The sequence below is a fragment of the Urocitellus parryii genome, chromosome 7 (genome assembly GCF_045843805.1).
Source record: "Urocitellus parryii isolate mUroPar1 chromosome 7, mUroPar1.hap1, whole genome shotgun sequence".
In the NCBI taxonomy this organism is placed as follows: Eukaryota; Metazoa; Chordata; class Mammalia; order Rodentia; family Sciuridae; genus Urocitellus; species Urocitellus parryii.
Window position 1 is genome coordinate 37,967,253 of NC_135537.1, and position 19,392 is coordinate 37,986,644.

At 35.3% G+C, this 19,392-nt stretch overlaps 1 protein-coding gene across 1 annotated transcript in view; it reads left to right on the forward strand.

Annotated features, from left to right (window-relative positions):
* The window catches only part of Nipal2 (NIPA like domain containing 2), a 72,484-nt gene that overhangs the window by 2,698 nt on the left and 50,394 nt on the right, over positions 1 to 19,392 (forward strand). Inside the window, exons 2-3 of the mRNA XM_026383473.2 lie at positions 13,626 to 13,694; positions 16,717 to 16,888. Of these exons, the coding sequence (XP_026239258.1) occupies positions 13,626 to 13,694; positions 16,717 to 16,888 (241 nt within the window). The remainder of the gene's footprint in view (positions 1 to 13,625; positions 13,695 to 16,716; positions 16,889 to 19,392) is intronic.

Consider the following 19,392-nt stretch of genomic DNA (forward strand, 5'->3'; position numbering starts at 1 on the left):
GTTCATGGAGAGTGGTGTTGGAGCTAAAGGCAAGGCAGGGTTTTGTGATAGGAATGCACAGGTGGAGAAAGCCTAGAGACCAAGGAGTGGGCCCTGGTGACCTGGGCAGGTGCCTTTCTGTGCATTTTCATATGTAGAGGACAATTCGTTGGTTGTTGTGGCTGCAGCGGAAGACAGAAATGGACTGCAAGGTTGAAGTAGGGCTTGGGACCTTGGCTATGGTCCTGGATTGCCATAAACGACTAGCGAGGAAGTTTAGACTTTATCTTACAGACCATCAGGAGCCCTTGAAGTTTTTTGAGCAGAGTGTGCAAGAATCAAAGCAAATAAAATTAAATAAATTTAAATTAGGCTTAGCAGCATGCAGAGCCCTCCAATAGCCAGCTGTGGACTAAGTCCAGTGCATAGATGTGCTTATTTTACCTGAAGAGAAGTTTAAACATGTTTAATATATTGTCAACATTTGCAAGTGAGATTAACCATAAAATTTCAGGTTTCCATCATCTCCTTCACTATTAAGACATTCTAGCAATTCAGAGCCCTCTTCCCTACAGGATCACTGTGAACGGGAGCAGAGTGGCCCAACCCCCTCCACTGAGGCCCCTGTCTTTGCTCTCATTTCTTTTACCTACTGACTCCTGTGGGCATCTAGTTTGTAACCAGTAAGCATTGGCAGGTTTTTGTGATAGGAATGCACAGGTGGAGAAAGCCTAGCCACCAAGGAGTAGCCCTACTGAAGCTGTTGTCTTTACTGTTAATTAGCTGAGTGTCCCTGAACAAGTCATTTTCTTTCTCTGGATCTCAGTTTCCTTCCCAATAAAGTTAGGTGTTCCAGGCCCCTCATGCTACGTGGTTGAACAAATAAAGACTAATCCAGAGAGGCAGTAGAGGGACAGGGCAGAAGAGGAGGAAGGCAGGAAATACTGCCAAAGGGGAATTTTGTTGTTGGTTCTTCAAGTTCATGCTATAGTGCTAAGTGGCTCCATTCATAAGGACATTGTCAGAAAGATTTATTTTGCACCTGGTGAGATGAAAACCCAAAATTTTTATGTCCTTTATTTGAACTTTTGATTCTCAATAGCTTGATTTTTTTTTAAAGTCAACAGATTTAAATGAAAATTGATACCAGTTGGCAGAGAAGAGGCAAAGAAGAGACTGACATTTGTTATGCATTTACTATGTGACACTTTATAGCTATTATCTAGTTTGAGCTCCCAGCTACTTCGTAAGGTATATAGTATCCTTACTGTTCATGTAGGGAAGCTTGTGTTGAATAACTTGCCCCAAGGTCTTTTATCAAGTAGGTTTAATGGCAAAGATATTTTTATTCCATGACCAAAGGCCACTGCTAGAGATTGGGGCTTGAAAAGAATGTGGTGGGAGAGTAAATGCGAAGATAGAAATGTATATGGTTTTTCTTGCTGTACTAAAGAAAAATCAGCGATTTTATGTTGCCCTTATATTGATTTTGCTTTGATACCATGTCTTTTCTGCCAGTAACTACATATGATTTATCTTTTAAAGGAAGAAAAGCGCCAAATTTTTCAGATAATCAAAGGGCTTAATAAAAGTTGCTGGTCATTTTCATTTTTTTCCCTAAGAAAAAAATTCTCTTTAAAAAATTTTGTTTATACTTATTGATTTCTTGACCTTCCTTATACATCTAATGTGGTATTTTTTCCTTTACCACGTTTTCTTGGGAATAAATGTCTAAGGCATCAGGAAGGAAGAAAGAGGCAGGTTACCGCCGAGCAACTGGATCCAAGCTATGTTTAAAAAAAAAAAAAAAAAAAGAGCAACATTTTGTTAGAGAAACTGAGTTTTAGTGCACTTATGAATTTGGCAGAACAGGTGTCTACATTTAAATCTACCTGACACCCTCCTTATGGCTTGATTTTTACTGACTAGTTATAATATTTGCACTGATACACTCAGCCAAATCCAGGCTATGGGAAACTGCCAGTTTGCAGGTTTGCAAGGTCTGGTTTATTCAGAAATCATTTTTACAGGAGAAAATGGAGAGAGAAAAAAGCTATAGATTAAAATAGACTTGAAAGACATAGTAGGAAAAAAAAAAAGGCCAACACGGAGCTACAGTCTTTAGGGTTACACACTTGGGTGGTAAACGTATAAGGAAAAGGAAGAAAGGATTGTCAAAGTCATGCCAGTGGTTCTTTGGCAACAGGTAGGTCACAGTGATCGGGTAGGGCAGTGAGGCTTGGTGGGGGCCCAATTTCCCTTTCTTGATCTGAATAGTTGTTATAAGGGTGTTTGCCTTGTAAGAATTTGTTGTAGTAATTTATCCATCTAGATAATTCTCTTTGCAGTTATCTATTCTACATTTTTAAAGGTTTAAGGACATTAGCATTACTATAACTATTCAACTTGCATGTCTCACCTAGATAGTTTGAAAAATGTATGCCTTTTGTTTGCTTAGAAGAATTATTTAAACAGTTTCTTTTAAATATGTTGCCTGATTGTTCCATTTGGCCTTTGAAAGCTCGCTGTGGAAAGGATGACATTCTCAAAACTATTTTTTTGTTCCTGTATAGTACAATTTTTAAAAAATATTTATTTTTTACTTATAGGTGGACACATATCTTTTTTTTTTTTAAATGTGGTGCTGACGATCGAACCCAGGGCCTCTCGCATGCCAGGCAAGTGCGCTACCTCTGAGCCACAACCCCAGCCCCTAGCACAATTTTTAAAACTCACCCTCTTAGCTCTGTATGTTGGCTAGTCCCTTGATTTCTCCATTTCTTGGCATACTTGATTGATATTGGAAATAACAATTCATACATATATACACACATACATATCTTGAGGGGTTGTAAGAATAAAATAATAGATGTCAAAGAGCAAAATGCCAGACACATAGAAAGTACCCAATAAGCACCACCTATTATTAGTAATATTACAATCCACCTGTATTATAAGAAATTTCATAAAATATAGATTTCTGGTAATTTTTGGACTTAGCTCTTGCAAATGGAAATCAGAAAAATCATGCCAGCTATTTGATGCCACTTTGCATTCGTTAACCTGTATCCACGGTTCCTCTGAATCTTGTGTCTTCCTCACGCCCTTTGATGTTTGCCTCCCCTTCACTCTCCCAGAGTCACATTCCACAACACTTCCTAATTAAAGTAGTTTCCTAGTTGGAACACTTGGTATCTTGATGTGCTAAGCCAAGGATTCTTCTCATGTCTTCCGCCATTTTCCAGACTTCTAGTTAGGGAGACAGGATGGGTAGCATTGGTAACAGTTGACAGTGGTGTTTGGTGACAGTGGTGTGATCATATTTCATAGAACCTGACTGTATTTTAACCAATCAGGAGACCAGTACTCTGAGAAGGCTTATTCAGAGTTAAGGTAAGACTTTGTGCCATTTATTTTAGCTTAGGTTTTTGTTTGGTTTTGGATTGTTGTTGTTGTGTTTTCCCCCCTGAAGAGCCTGTATTCCTCTTCTCAGTTTATTCCTTTTATTAGCCTCCCTTCCCCTTGCCCTGAGTTCCAGCTGACTTAGGTTTTACACAAAGTCAAAGCTCTTTACTCAGTCTTCCACAGCCACCAGTGTCCTAATTGCCTGGGAGCTGTCAGGTAACACTGTATTTCCCTTCACAAAGCTCTGAGGAAATACATACCTGTACTGTCTTTTCTGGGGATAGAATCCAGTGTGCTCTACCACTGAGCTTCACCTCCACCCCTTTTTTATTTTTTATTTTAAGGCAACATCTCACTAAGATGCTCAGTCTGTCCCCCAACTTGCCCTCCTCTTCCTCGCCTTCAAGGTAGCTGGGGTTACAGGTGTGCACAACCACACCCAGCTATAGCTGTGCCTTTGCCTTACCATGTCTCTTGCCTAGCCCATTGTCACTCTCTCCATGGTCTCCTGTCACCACTGGCACATATCAGGAGGTGCCGATGATGATCCCTAATGTCAATACAGGTGGATATATGTTCAGTCATGCACTCCACACCTCACTGAAGATTGGGTTTCATCACGATTCCTTCCAGACCCACCCTGAGCTTGGCAGGTCACACCAGGTCTGCATAAAATGAACGTCTTGCTGCCCGCCTGCAACCTCAGCACTGGCTTCCTAAATCACTAGAAAGTTCTTTGCAACTTTCAAATTGTTTCCCTCTTTCAAGAACTTGGATCACTGGCCTTATTTCTTGAGTGTAGTGTTAGTAGTCAGTCTCTCCTCTGTCTTCTGATTGAACCTTTTCTACCAAAAATGCTTTGAAAGTTAAGAGGCTGTAGATTGCACTTTATACAATTAAGAACTATTACTTTCTTTCTTCTTTTTTTTTTTAAACTGGGAACACATTTACTTACATAATTTTATATTCCTTATTTTTAAAAATGAAATTCCATCAAGGATAAGCTCTAGTGTAAGAAGCCACCCTATTTTTTGGTTTCTGAAAAAAATTAAGTTTCAGCAGGACCAATTTATGAGAAAAGGAGCACATTTAATAGCATATTCTTTGGGAATTTTTAACACTTTGTTAAAAGGAGAACAACAATAGTGGAGAAAGGGAGGAACTGCAGTTAAGAAAGTCTTAATCTTGGTTCCATTCCAAAACAACTTATTCCTGTATAATATCAGAAAGGGAATCTTTGAAACAAAGACAGACATACGGAACACAAAGAACAATGTTGTTTGCATTCAGATCAATAAGGGGTCCCATAACTTTCATATTTCGCAAAAACCTATTTATAATCATAATTTTTTAAATGTGCAATTCTTTGTTTCCAGTGAAGCAGTAATTAGGTTGCTTTTTGCATACATTCCTATATTATCATGTCCTATCTCCAGGTGGCTGAACTGCCCCACTCACCGATTACAGGTCATAACATAATAGTACAGGTCAATGTGAAATTTCTAAAGAACACTCTGGCTTGAAAAAATAGGATAGAAGGTTGTTATTTCAAATAAAATTAAGACATTGTAATACTTATTGATGCTGACATTTTGAACCTAATTCTAGATAAATTGTTTGCTGGGGCTGCCACCATCTGTTAGTCCTAGAAAAGCCAAAGATTAAGCTACAATGGTGACAACAATGATCTCTAAAAATCAAGGCCATCCTCCTGTGTTGCTGTACTTATAACCATATTACCAAGATGTAAAGCAACCTTTTCTCCCAGCTACTGTTGCTTTATCTAATTTACACTGAGAACAAGAAATCAATTTTGCCAATTAAGAAAATTGTATTGCATTGCCACTGACTAGCCAGAAGGTCACCTATTGCAATCCATGAAAGTGATTCAGACTTGGCCTGGGTGCCCTGGGGCCAAAATGTGGCTACTGTCTAGCTGTGTGACTTTGCATAAGTCACATTCTTTCTCTGGTTCTTTCTTCTTTTTCCTGGCTTGTCTCTAGATTAGTAAAGGGCTGAGTTTGAGAAAGGAAAGAGAGAGAGAGAGAGAGAAAGAACCTAAGCTTCCACTAATTCTAAAATATTAGAAAACATATTGTTTTTAGAATGAAAAGCATATTGGTTTTATAATATGCTGAATAAGTAATTATGTAAACTAGACATCTTTAATTGGATAAAAAATGTGTTAGGGCCTGCCTGACATACACAGATGATACTTCTGATTGCAGATGAAGATTTTGTAGTCATAAAGCAAATTTGCCAGAGACTCTACTTGGAAATAATATTTAATAGTGGTTACTACAAGTTCCTGTGTGTCCTTGAATGTAAATGAAACCGCCTTCTTTTTAAAAGCAACACAAATTTGAATCTTGCCTCTCCAACAGTTAAGAGCATTGTTAGTCAGTTTTCTGTCCCTAGCAAAATACCTCAGCTGATTAACTTCTAAAAAGTAGTTTATTTTGGCCCACAGCTTAGAGGTTCCAGTTCATGATTGGGCACACCTTTAGCTTTAGGCCTCTGGTGGGTGCTGGATGTCAATGGCGGAGTCCACCTAGGGAAGGAAAAGGGAGAGAAGAAGGAGCCAGGGTCCCACAGTCCCCTTCATGGGTGTGCCCCAGTGACCTAAGGACCTTCCATAAGACCCTTCCCCCAAAAGGTCCACAGAACCTCTCACAGGTGCCTACCTGGGAACCAGACCTTTAATACATGGACCTTTGGGAGGCCATCAGCGTCCCAGCCACGGCAGGCATTAATGAGGCCTTCCATATTGCTGTTTGTCACAGGTAAATGCTAACGGAATTTAATGAGGATGTAATCAACCCTTAATTAAGTTAGAGAAAAATCTTGGGATAATAAAGGATAATATATACCAATTTATCTTGAGTATTTTTGGGGAACTGTTTCTAATACCTGCTTTGTACCTCTATTTTTCTTGTTCTTCAGTGTACTATGAATTCACTTAAAAGTCAGCAAGCAAGACTGGAATCCTAGTTAGAATAATTCCATGCTTGTATAAATATGTCAAAATAGATTTTACTGTCATGTGTAACTAAAAAGAACAAATGAATTTTTAAAAAAAGTCAGCAAGCAGCTTTTTATTGCACATTCTTAGTCCCTCTTAATTGTTGAAATCTGAATTCTGAAAAAAAAAAAACTTTGTTCTCACAAAAACTGAGTGTTTGGTAGATGCAAACTCCAGTTGATTGTAAAATAGTTGCTCCCTTCAATAACTTTCTATATCCAATGGCCAAAATTTACCATTTTTAGATGGTTTATAATAAATATGTTAGTATTTCAAACAGTATTTAATAAACCACTTCTCTGTCATTAGGGTTATAAAGAAGATTTCATGAGGAGGTCACACCTCTGCCTTCAAGGAGCTCATGATGTAGAGGGGCAATAGACTTGTGAAAAAATATGTTTCAGCATAATATGGGTATTGGCTGGATAGAAGTACAGAAGACTCAATTCAGAGGAGGGAGGTCTCTGATGGAAAGCAAACTAGAACATAGATCTGAGGAAATTATCCAGAATTTAGCATATATGAGAACTGAGAAATAAGAGAATGAAAAGGTCTAATGTACTAGTAAGAAGAATTCATTATGGAGAAAATAAAGGATAAATTGCATTCAGATAGTGATTGAGAACTTAACAAAATTGTAAAAGACATGAATCCTTCAACTGAAGAAGAATGAGCCCCGAGGTGGGAGGGGGGTTCACACAAAAAGAAATTGTGGTGAAACTGAAAAAGAGAGAGAGAGAGAGAGAGAGAGAGAGAGAGAGAGAGAGAATATATCTTAGCATCCTGAGAAAAATGACAGAGCAACAATTAGACTAACTACTTTAACTTCTCAACCAAAGGCCAGAAGACAACAGGATGATATTGTCAAAGTGTTGAATGAAATAACTGTCAGCCTGTACTTTCTGTACTTGAAAGGAAAGATAACATGAAGATATTTCCTAAGTGACAGAATTTGGACTTCAAAGAATTTCACTGAAAGAGCTGCTAAAGTTTCTTCAGGAAGAACACTGAACCCAGAGAAAAAGTAAGATACAAGAAAATAATATCCAAAATGTGGAAACAACCCATGTAGCTACCAGCTGACAAATGGATAAATAAAATGTGGTATGTCCATAAAATGGAATATTACATAGCTTTAAAAAAAGAATAGTAATGCTATTGTGTGTTAAATGTTGATACATGCTACAGCTTGATGAGCTTTGAAAACATTATACCAAGTGAAAGGAACCAAACATTAAAAAGCAATGTACTGTCTTATCCATTTATGTAAAAATTTTCAAGTTATACCAACAGCAGAATTGGTGGCCAGGGACTTCAGGGAGGAGGGAATGGAAAGTGACTACTAATAGATGAGTTTCTTTTTAGGGTGATGAAAATATCTGAAATTAGATAGGGGGTGGCTGCACAACTCGGCAAATATGCTAAAAATAATTGAAATGTAGACTTTAAAAGGGTGTGAAGTGATGAGAAAAGAAATGGGTAAACATGGGTAAATGAGACAAGTATTGTGTTTAAAAATAGTAACAGTGACAGGAACTTGCATTCATTGCTAGTGGGACTGAAAAATGGCATAACCATTTTCAAAGATAGTTTGGCATTTTCTTATAAAACTGAACATACTTTGACCATACAGTCCAGCAGTCATACTCTTTGGTGTCTACTCAAAGCAATCAAAAACTGAGGTCTACACAAAAACCTGCCTGTGGATGTTAATAGCAGCTTTCTTCATAATTGTCCAAAACTTGGAGGCAACCAAGACATCCATAAGTAGGTGAATTGTTAAATGCATCCAGAAGATGGAAGTTCAATCCATGCTTAAAAAAAAGAAAAAAGATCTTCCAAGGCATGAAAAGACATGGAGGAACCTAATGTGCATATTACTAAGAGAAAGAAGCCAATCTGAAATGGCTACATATTGTATGATTCCAACTATATGACATCCTGGAAAAGTGAGGTTGGGGTAAGAGAGGGATGAATAGCTCAACAAAGGAGATTCTCAGGGCAGGCAAACTACCCTGTATAATTCTATAATAGTGGATACATGTCATGTAATGCCCAAGACTGAAACCTAACATAAACTATGGACTTTGTGTGATGATGAAGTGTCGGTGCAGATTCATGAAATGTAACAAATGTACCATTCTTGAGATGGGGACAGATTTCCCATAGACCTCCTCCCCCCACCCAAGCACAGTGGAGAAGCTGTGCTTGGGTGGGGGCCGGAGGTCTATGGGAAATCTCCATGCCTTCTGCTTAATTTTACTATGAACCTAAAACTGCTCTAAACATAAAATTTTATTTAAAAAATAATATCAATGACTATTTTGAGAATATTGAGACAAGGTAGAACTAGTCAGTATGCTAATACACCAGTCAACAACATCTAAGGGAGGAGAGAACAGATAGTAGTCAATGCAAATGGAAGTTTTTATAGTGCTCAGGAGGATGGGAATATTGATTATAGAATTTATGTCAAGAATGCATGATAAATTTGTGGAGAAACTGGATCTCTCATACATCACTGATGGGAATGTAAAATGATAAAACAGTCTTGCAGTTCCTTTCAGAACTAAAAATGGACTTACCACACAACCCAGCAATTACATTCTTGGGCATTTATCCCAGAGAAATGAAAACTTATTTTCAGGAAGAATTTGTACATGAATGCTTATAGCAGCTTTATTCGTAACAGCCCCAAACTGGAAACTACTCAAACGCCATTCAATGACTGAATGGTTAAACAAACTGTGATGTATCCATACCATGGAATACTCCTCAGCAATTAGAATTGAATGAACTATTGATACAGCAACCTTGGATGAACCTGAAGGAAATTTTGCTGAGTGGGAAAAAAAGTTAACTTCAAAAGTATACATACTTCATGATTCTACTTATATAATGTGTGAAATTTTATACAGATGGGGAACAGATTAGTGGTTGCTGTGGATTAGGAATGGGGTGGAAGAAAGGATAGTGTATCTCTAAAGGGGTTACATCAGGAAGTCTTAGGGTGATGGTACAGATGAGTATCTTGATGGTGATGGTTACACGCTCACACATACACAGACTTTAGTTTGTGTATGACCGAGGAAAGATGAATTTGTTGGTTTTGATATTTAGTTGCATAATATGTTCACATGGTGAGTGTGGCTAGAAGGATGTATTCGACCTACTTGAACAATTCATTGCAACCTACTTTGAATCCATAATAAAAAGTTTTAAAGTTAATAGTAATTATTTAAAAAGTAGACATGAGATTTATAATTTTCTTAACAGAAGAGTAGGGAGAAAAGAGAATAAAGAGAACCCAACTAATTCTGAGAGAATGTAGGAAAGAAGAAAGGAGAACTCTCTTGCAAAGGAAAAGCAAAATACCCTGGTTCAATCCTTGGTACCAAAAAAAAAAAAAAAAAGAATAAACAAGATAATTATACACACACACACACACACACAATAGTAGACACAAATGAAAATATATTGATAGTCCCTTGGCAATTGAGAGACAAAAGCAGTCCAAAGTTTAATAAGAATATTGAAGATTTGATTGATGGAAGTAGAATAGATATAGAAACGCAGGTAGAACATCTGTAATTTTAACAATTAAATGCTTTGCTTTTTAAGCATACCTCGGGCACTTACGAAACGTGACCACACATTACTACATTACAAACTGAATTTTACTTTATACTATGTACTAAATCATAAAGTAAATGCTGATTTAAATGCAGCATGTTTTCTAACCACAATGGTATAAAATTAGACACTAGTAAAAATGTGATAACCAACACCTCATTCATTTAGAATTTTAAAAAACACCCTCTGAATAAATAAATCCCAGATAAAAGCCATAAAATATTTAGAACTGAATGATAATCATTGTACATGCCAAAACTAGGCATGCAGCTAAAACAGAAGATGTATTCAAAGAGAAAGTATAGCTAAACTTGCACATATTATTGAATAAGAAGAAAAAGAAAAGCTAATGAGTTAAGAGTTCAAATAAAGAAGTGAAAAAAATGAGTAAACAAAATAAATGTAGTAAGAATCTGGGAATGAAAGAAATACATGCGTATCAACTACAGAAAAATGTTATTTTTCTCATGGCAAGCGAAGAGACTGGAATAAACACAACTACATTTGTAGCATTTTTATTTCCTTGAACAAAAATATATTTTTATATATAACTTATATGCATAACTTTATTTTACATTGCAACTTTATTTAAATATGATTCACACATCATACAATTCACTCATTTAAAGTGGACAATTTGTTGGGTTTTAGCATATTCATAGAATTATGCAACTGTAAACACAATGAACTTTAGAACAGTTTATCTCCTTACAAGGAAACCCCACCTTTATGTCGTCTCTCATCTTTACCCACCTTAAACAAGCCATTAATGTACTTTCCATCTTTATAAATTTGCCTCTTGTGGAAATTTTGTATAAATAGTATCCTCTAATATGTGAACTTTTGTAACTGGATTCTTTGACATAGCACAGACTTTTCAAGTTTCATCCATTTTATAGCATGTATCAGTACTTCATTCCTTTTTATGGCTAAATAAGATTTATTTTTGGTGTAATTTTTTAGTTCTTTTTAGACATATATGACATTAGACTGTATTTTGACATATTATACATACATGGAGTATAACTATTTGGGATCCCATTCTTGTGGAGTTTCACTGGTTGTGTGTTCATATACGAATCTGAAAGTTATGTCGGACTCATTCTACTGTCTTTCCTATTCCCACCTAAGATTTCATAGTATGATTGTACCACATTTTGTTTATTCACTTATCACTTAACAAACATTTAGATCATTCCCACTTTGGGCTATTTTGAGTAACACTACTACTATGGACATTTCTGTACCAGTTTTTGCATTTACATATGTTTTCATTTCTCTTGGATATATAGCCAGGCGTGGAATTGCTGGATCAAATGAAAATTCCATGATTACTTTTTGAGGAACTGCCAGACTGGGTTCCCAAGTTGCACTGCTTTACATTCCCACTAGTAGTGTATGAGGGTCCCGATTTATCTACTCCTTGCTGAGACTTGTTATTATCTGGTCTTTGATTATTGTTGATTACTTGGTGTATGTCATTATAGGCTTTGCTTTGCAACTCTGTAATGATTACTGATGTTGAACATCATTTCATGTGCTTTTTTGGCCATTTATGTCCTCCTTGTTGAAATATCAATTCGTGTCCTTTGCCCGTTTTAAAATCAGGTTGTTGATTTTTGTTGTTGTTGTTGAGTTGTATGTGTTGTGTATGTACTATATTCTGGATATTAGTCCTTACTGCTTTCTATGATCTGCAGGTACTTTCTCCAATTCCATTGGTTGCCTTTTCACTCTGTTGATAGTCTCCTTTGAGGCACAAGTTTTTGATCTTGATGATGTCCAACTTACCTATTTTTTTCTTCCACATCATATCAGGAAATCATTGCCAAATCTTGCCACTAATTTTTAAACACCCAGCCTGATGTCATTGGAACTGTTCAGAGAATGATTTAAAGAATTTTGAAGTACTTCTATTCAGGAATTTACTTTTACAATTATGGAAGATTTTCATAATTATCCATTCAATGTCAAATTTCTTTTGAATTTTTATTTTCCTGATTGCTGCCAAATGCATTAGATTGTAAATAGAAAGCATGGAAATAGTACATTGTATTGTGATACAATTGTTCCCCGTGAAGAGTAGTGATCAAAATTATTGCCAAGTGCCTTTATTAGGAAAATAAAATTCTTAACTGATTAAAGACCGTGGATATTATATATCAACTATAAAATGAGTTTTCAACTTTTTTTGCTTCAGTGTTTTTAAATGCTGAGTTTCATTTCAGCTTGTATAATAGAGCTCTGAGACTTCAAAGACATTTTGCATTCTGCAAAGGATTTCTTGTGGTTGTAATGTTCATTTGAAATTCAAATAGCTCCTTGGGGTTTGAAGCCTGTAGAAGTTACATGCTGTAGAATAAAAGAAGGAAAGATCCCTTGTATCATTGCTAATTTATGCTTACAGAAGATATTCTACCTGTGTACTGAGATGGGAGCAGCAAATCCATCTTTTGAAGTCATCAAATAATTCATGAGCTATCTATGATAAACATCTTGGGCAATGTATAAGAACTTAATTTTGTAATCTCATTATATAATACTAGCTTGAAGTCTGTATTTATTGAACTTCTTATTTGTGTAGTCGGTGATGTAAAAGACTCAACAGAAGTATCAGAATTGGTTCTTCTCCTTCAGAGAATTTGTCTTCTCTTTATAGATCCTAATGACACTCATGACAATATCAAAGAAGCAAGGGTATTTGCCATGTAGAGTCTAAGAAAGTAAAGATGAGTTAGGTGGTCTAAGAAGGTCTCAAGGAGGCAGGCCAGGAGGGTAAAGTCCAAATGGAGTGGGCAGAGGAAGGGAGCTTCACACCACCCAGGTGAATGGAGTGGCATGAAGTGTGTCCCATGTGACCCGAGAGTGGCCTGTGACAGATACCTGGGGCAGGAGAGGCAAGTCAGCTATGCCATAAACAGTTGGATGGTCAGGAAGAGGGCTGATTATGGGAGCTAAATAGTGGTTTTGTATTTTATGCAGTCAACTACAAAGAGACATTGACCTGGGGAGTGTGGGAAAATGCAGTGTCTCTCTAGTGCAGCTCCTAGAACTTTAAAGATAAAGGGTTTTCTGGAAACACCCAACATCCCCTTTTCACTGAGTGAAATAACTTGTTCAAGGTCACCCATATAAAAAAATAGCAGATCTGTATCTTAGATTTTCCTTTAATTACAAGTTCTATGATCTTTCTTTCATCCCACAGTCCTTTAGAATATATTAAAGAGAAGAGAAAAATGGACCGAAAGCATCAGAAAGAAGTATCAGTGGGAGAAAGTTGGAACTGAGAACTCTTTTCTTTATTTTAGTGAGTGAGGCAAATAAATACCTGTAGAATTCAGAGAAGGACCAAATTATTTCTCAAAAATAGTATTTGATTAAAGTGAAAACTAATCCTGATTAACCATATCCACATTCCAAACCTACCCTGGCAAATGGATGCTAAGTGAAGCTGAAAGGTTCAAATGAATGAATGAGTGAGTGAATAAATGAATGAACACATCAACTTAAATTTGTCTCTTTTTTTAGTAAATATTTTACAAGTACTATTTAAAATATCATTTAAAGAAAGTATTTTCTTTTACAGGTTCACCTTTTTGGAGTTTTGCTGGCCATTTTAGGAAACTTGGTAATCAGCATTTCCCTAAATATTCAGGTAAGAAAAAAAAAACAACTTATTTTTCTAACTCTGTAGTTTGATCCAGGAACATTTTGTGACTTTGATAAGACTTAGTCACTTTAACCTTTATGGCTCTTTCTTCCTTAAAACACAATAGGGAAAAAATTGTATTTTTCAAACTCATTGGTATAAAGACAAATTTAATTCAGGCTGGATTGCACTAACATTTTTTTTTCCTTTTCTGATTTTAAAAGAACTTAAATATTTTTGAGGGCCCCTAGTAGTATTCTGGACTGTATGTATGCCATCCATTATAATATATGCCATCCATTCATGTCTAATGGATGAATTACCTGATTTGATTTTTGGTATCTTGATTTCTTTCATTGGCCTTATCCCCAAATATTTGTATCTCAAATATTTGAGATACAAATATTTTTTAGAATCAGTTTTATGGGTACAGGGTTTTCTTTCTTTGTTTAAAATACTGTTAAATATGTCTGTGTGAAATAAAGTTCTAAGAAAGAATACAGTGTATAAAATAGGAACTTCCTCTAAAAGATGAATTAAAATCCTAGAAGAATTGCTGATTTGTTGAACTAAAAACTGAATGAAATATCCATTTTGAATCAAGTCATGAATGAAATAAAAAATTTCCGCTTAATTAGTTTGAAACAGGATCACACTAACGCAGTTTCTAAAATTTCGAATCAAATAAACCTGAACATTGAAATATCTCCCAGAATATTATATAATTTTATACAAACCCTTGCTAGAAAATGGCCTACTATAACTGTCAATAACTACTAAGATATTTATTTGTTACTAGAAAAAATGCAAAAAAAAATCATTTTCCCTATTGTGTTAATCAGATTTCCATCACTTTGAGAAAATCAACTAATAAAAGAAAGGTTTATTTTGGCTCATGGTTTCAGAGATTTTATCCTTGTCATTTGGATCTGTTGCTTTGGGCCTGTGGCAGCATGTGCATCATGGTGGGAGTACCGGGAGGAGGCCCGTTCACCATATGGTAGTGAGGAAGCAGACAGAGGAGGAGAGGAAGGGGCCAAGGTCCCATCCCCTTCAGTGGCACACCCTGAGAACCTAACTTCCTATGGTAGGCCCTGTCTTTCAAACCACCTCCTAACAGCACCATAAACTGGTCGTCAAGCCTTTCAGATCTGGGCCTTTGAGGGACATTCCAGACCTGAACTATGACACTTATTAAAAAAAAAAGGAGGAGGAGGAGGAGAAGGAGGAGAAGAATTCAAAGCATATAAAAGAAAAATTGCTCAGAAGTAACCACTATTGATTATGTGTTTTTTCCAAATCAGTTTCTATGCATAAACAGCATACATACCTATATTTGAATGGGTATTCCAAAATGTATATAACCATCTCTTATTAAAGGACACACTACAGGACACATAAATTGACATTTGCTATTATAAATAATGATAAAATGAGTTTTCTATTAATATAAAGATACATGTTCCTTATATACTTACGTGACTATTCTGTAGGTCAAAGTGTGTTTTCATTTTAAATATTGCTAGGACCATGCAAATTGATTTCTGTGTGGATTGTACCATATTACGCTCATACAGCAGTTTGGCTGTGACCATTCCCTATATTCTCAATACCATGTCTCATTAGTTATGTGGTGAGGGCAGGGAATGATATCTGATAGATGAAAATGGTATTTTATTGTTTCAAATTATTTGCATTTCTTTCTTTATTCATGAGGTTAAGATCTTTTCTCACTTGTAATTTTACTTCTATAAATTACTGTTTCATATCCTTCGTATATCGTTGCTTGGATTCCCTGGGGGTGGGAGAATTCCATTTACTTGTAGGAATTCTATTTGTATTAATGATATTAAACCTTTGTCACTTATGTGTTGCAAAGGTTTTCTCCCATTGTGTTATATTGTTTGTGCTTTAAATTTGTTCATAGTATTTTTCTATACAGAAGTTTATTTTTTTTGCCTTTTTTATTTTTTTAATTGGTTCATAATTGTATAGACTAGTGGGTTTCATTGTGGCATATTCATACATTCACATAATACAATTTGACCAATTTCAATCATAAGAACCTTTCCTTGGCCTCCCCTCTGCCCTTCCCCTGTTTCCTTTTCTCTGTTTAACTGGAGAGAAGTTTTTTTTTTTTTTAATACAGTAAAATATTTGCTTTTCTGGCTTATAGTTTTTGTATCACACTTACAAAGGTGTTCCTATTATGCCAAGATTTTTTTGTTAATGTTTTGTATTTTCTTCTAATATTTTCATTATTTTGGTTTTTGAACATTTTAAGTAATCTAGAATTATACACAATTCTCATAAGAAAGCATCTTAGTTATCATAAAATCATTAGGGAAATGTCTTTATTTAATGCCCATTTTTCATGAATTTACATTTGGTTTAGTTTTGTTTTTGCAGTACAGGGGATCAACCCAGGGCCTTGAGCACGCTGAGCAAGCATTCTACTACTGAGTTATATCCATAGCCTTTTATATATTTTTTTAAATACAAATAAATATTAAATCAGACATAAATAAGGGTCAGATTATATCCCTTCACAATTCCCAGCTGCTAAAGCTTTCTGCCCTGCTATGTTAATTGTGGTAGGTTCTTTGACCCATAAATCTGATTTTTCCTTAAAAAAGTTTCCCTTTACTAATTTATCTTTATTTTAGTAACATTTATTTTGGCATCTGGAGTTACTTAACATTCTAAAAAAATGTTTTTGGTGTACTGTTCTAGAAGTTCCCTTGACATCTTAACATACCTCTCATTTTTAAAAAATAGTAATAATGATACATATTTTACACAGTTGTTAGGAAAATAAATGTTAAAAGTCCCTTGAAACTATAAAATACTATATGAATATGAATTGCTCCTGTTGCTAATATGTTTGGGACAAAGAAGGAATCCTAATTGCTTTATATTCTGCAAATAAGTTTAAATGCCATAATGTAAATTTAGGGGACCCAAAATTTCAAAGCAAGTTTTTCTTGGATGGAAGTGTTTTCTTATTTGCATTCTGATTTATTTCCAGAAATATTCTCATCTTCAGCTGGCACAACAAGAACACCCAAGGCCATACTTCAAGAGCGTGCTTTGGTGGGTCGGAATCTTCCTGATGGCTGTCGGGGAGACAGGGAACTTTGCCGCCTATGGACTCGCTCCCATTACTCTGATCGCACCATTAGGCTGTATGTCTGTTGCAGGTGGGCCATTTTTCTATATTGCGACAAATAGAAATGTTAAGAGTTTGGAATAATTGGAGAAAAAAAGCACAGAAGAAGAAAATCTACCCACTGTTTTCTTAGTGTGTTAACATGGAATCATGCTTCAAATTGCAGTTACCCTCTCAAGCTGATACATTAACCGTGAAGAAACTTGTGTTTTATAGCTGTCCCATTTACATTTAAAAGCCTAATCCTCAACGTCTGCATCTTATAAGTTAATAGTAGTAATTGAAAATGTTATACTATGCTTTTAATCAATAATGGATTTTTTTAAATCATTAATGGATTATCTAAAAGCATTTATAATGCAGCTTTACTTTATTCAGACGTTAAACTTACATTTAGAGTTTTTGTTGTTCGATCTTGACTCCATAGTTTAACATCTCTTTGACACTAAAAATTAAATATTGCTGATTCAATATTACCATAAAATGTACAATTTTATAGCATTGTCACAATTCTCTACCTTCAAGATTTATTAAATGCAGTTAGAAAAGAGTATAATGAGATGTTGCTAAAGACTTTAAAAAAAAAAAAGAGCAAAAATCACTGCAAAAAAAGCGAACAAATTCTCTAACTCCTGTTAAAATCAATAAAATCTTTTTGGTTTTACTCTTTATCTGTTGCCATGGAAACAGCATGTTTTTAAATTTCTGTGAATTTAGACCCTTCATAGAAATAGAAACAAGTTGATAGTCATTGTGAACAACTAGAGCAAGCATATCATATCTCATATATCCTAATTTTAATATATCTCTTAAAATATGATATCCCTAAAGAAACCATAGCTTAAACTGAAATAATGCATATCCAAAGAGAATTTTACTTTATTTTGAAAGTGGCTTCCCTTATTAATCTTCTAAAATATTTTAAAATACTTCCATGGTATATATGATAGAATATTTTCAAAGAACACTTACTTCACTTTCTAGAAATTTAGTTAAAATCCCCATACTAATACTGCCCTAGAGACAAAAATGTATGTAGTTATTTCCCATTTTCAACTCTCAAAGAAATGAGCAAATTGCTTGTGTCTTATCTTCTATTTACTGCATATAACACATTCATGGGCATTCTAGATTATTTTTCTTCTCAAAATCTAAGTAAAATATCCTGTTAGATTGTCAACTTGGCATCTTTCCAGTTGTTCTGAAAATGTTGTATTATTCTTTAGATTGTGCATTTAGTGCTGATCTTTAGTTTTGTTTCTTACTCTGTTTTATGTTCAGTTTTCATGAAATAGTTGAAGAAAAAGTGTCTGGGCATATCAGAAAGACACCTGGGAGTGAGTTGAGTGCACTACATTGTAATTGAAATTCTCCATTTATCTCGTGTCTTCTAGTTTGGGTTAACTGTTTTTTTTGGTTTTGTTTTTGTTTTGCATGGGTGGAGTTTAAATGAGAATTTGGAGGGTCAGCAGTAATACCCCTTGAAGTCCTTCAGTTACACTATGAATCTGCCCATTCTTCCCTAACTTGCTCAAAGTTCTCATTAATAATAAGCATCTTAAGTTTTCCAACCTTACACTCAGAAAACATCTTGTTCTCGAGTCCCCTGCAGGGCCAGTTCGCCAACCTTCACACTTGGAGCCCACTGCCTTGATACATGGGTTTTCTTAATGCTGCAGGTTATTTTTCCTTGTGTGCTCTTAACCCTGATAAAAGTTTCAACTTCAGGAAATTTTTAGTTACCCTTCTTTCTGACCATTTTAAATGTTTTAAAGATGTGAATTAATAGCTTCAAACACAAATCATTCCTACTTGACAATCTTTGCAAACAGTGATAAACGTTCATAAATAGTATTCCCATTGCACTCCAGAGCTGAATTCGAGATTATTGTGAGGTGCCATGGATGGTAAGAGACCCCTGGTGATAGAGGATTACTCTAGAACACCCCCTTGATACCCTTTGTAAAGATTCTAGAAACTTTAGAATTCAAAACAAAAGGGAAAGCCTTTTTAAAAGAAAAGGCTGTGTCTATAGATAAGCAGAATGAATAGTGTCCACTCTTCAATGCTAGAACCCTGCCTCCATTATTTCTTGGGAACTTAAGAAAGAAATCGAATTTCCCTTTGAATTTAAAAAAGAAGATAATATATTGCAATTTTGAATGGAGAATTATATATTCTTTTCTGATCTTTCTTCTGTTTTTTGCTTTATTTAAAAAGAGAGAGAGCTAAAATTCATATACTTTAAAACGTTTAGACCTTAAGTTGAAGTGAAAGGTGCTTTCTTCCAATTTTCACTCTTGCCATAGATGTTCTGGTTCACACCAATGCCAACATACTGTGTTCCGTTTTTTTTTTTTTTTTCCCCTAGAAGTAAGGGGATAGTGTGTGGGTAAATATATGCATCTGTCTTATTCATGTAAGATGGCTAAAATGTCAGATCTGCTATTTTGTCTTACATAATCACATTCCTGCTTCTTTTTCTGTATACATCAACAGATGAAAAACAAATATATATATATATATGTTCTATAT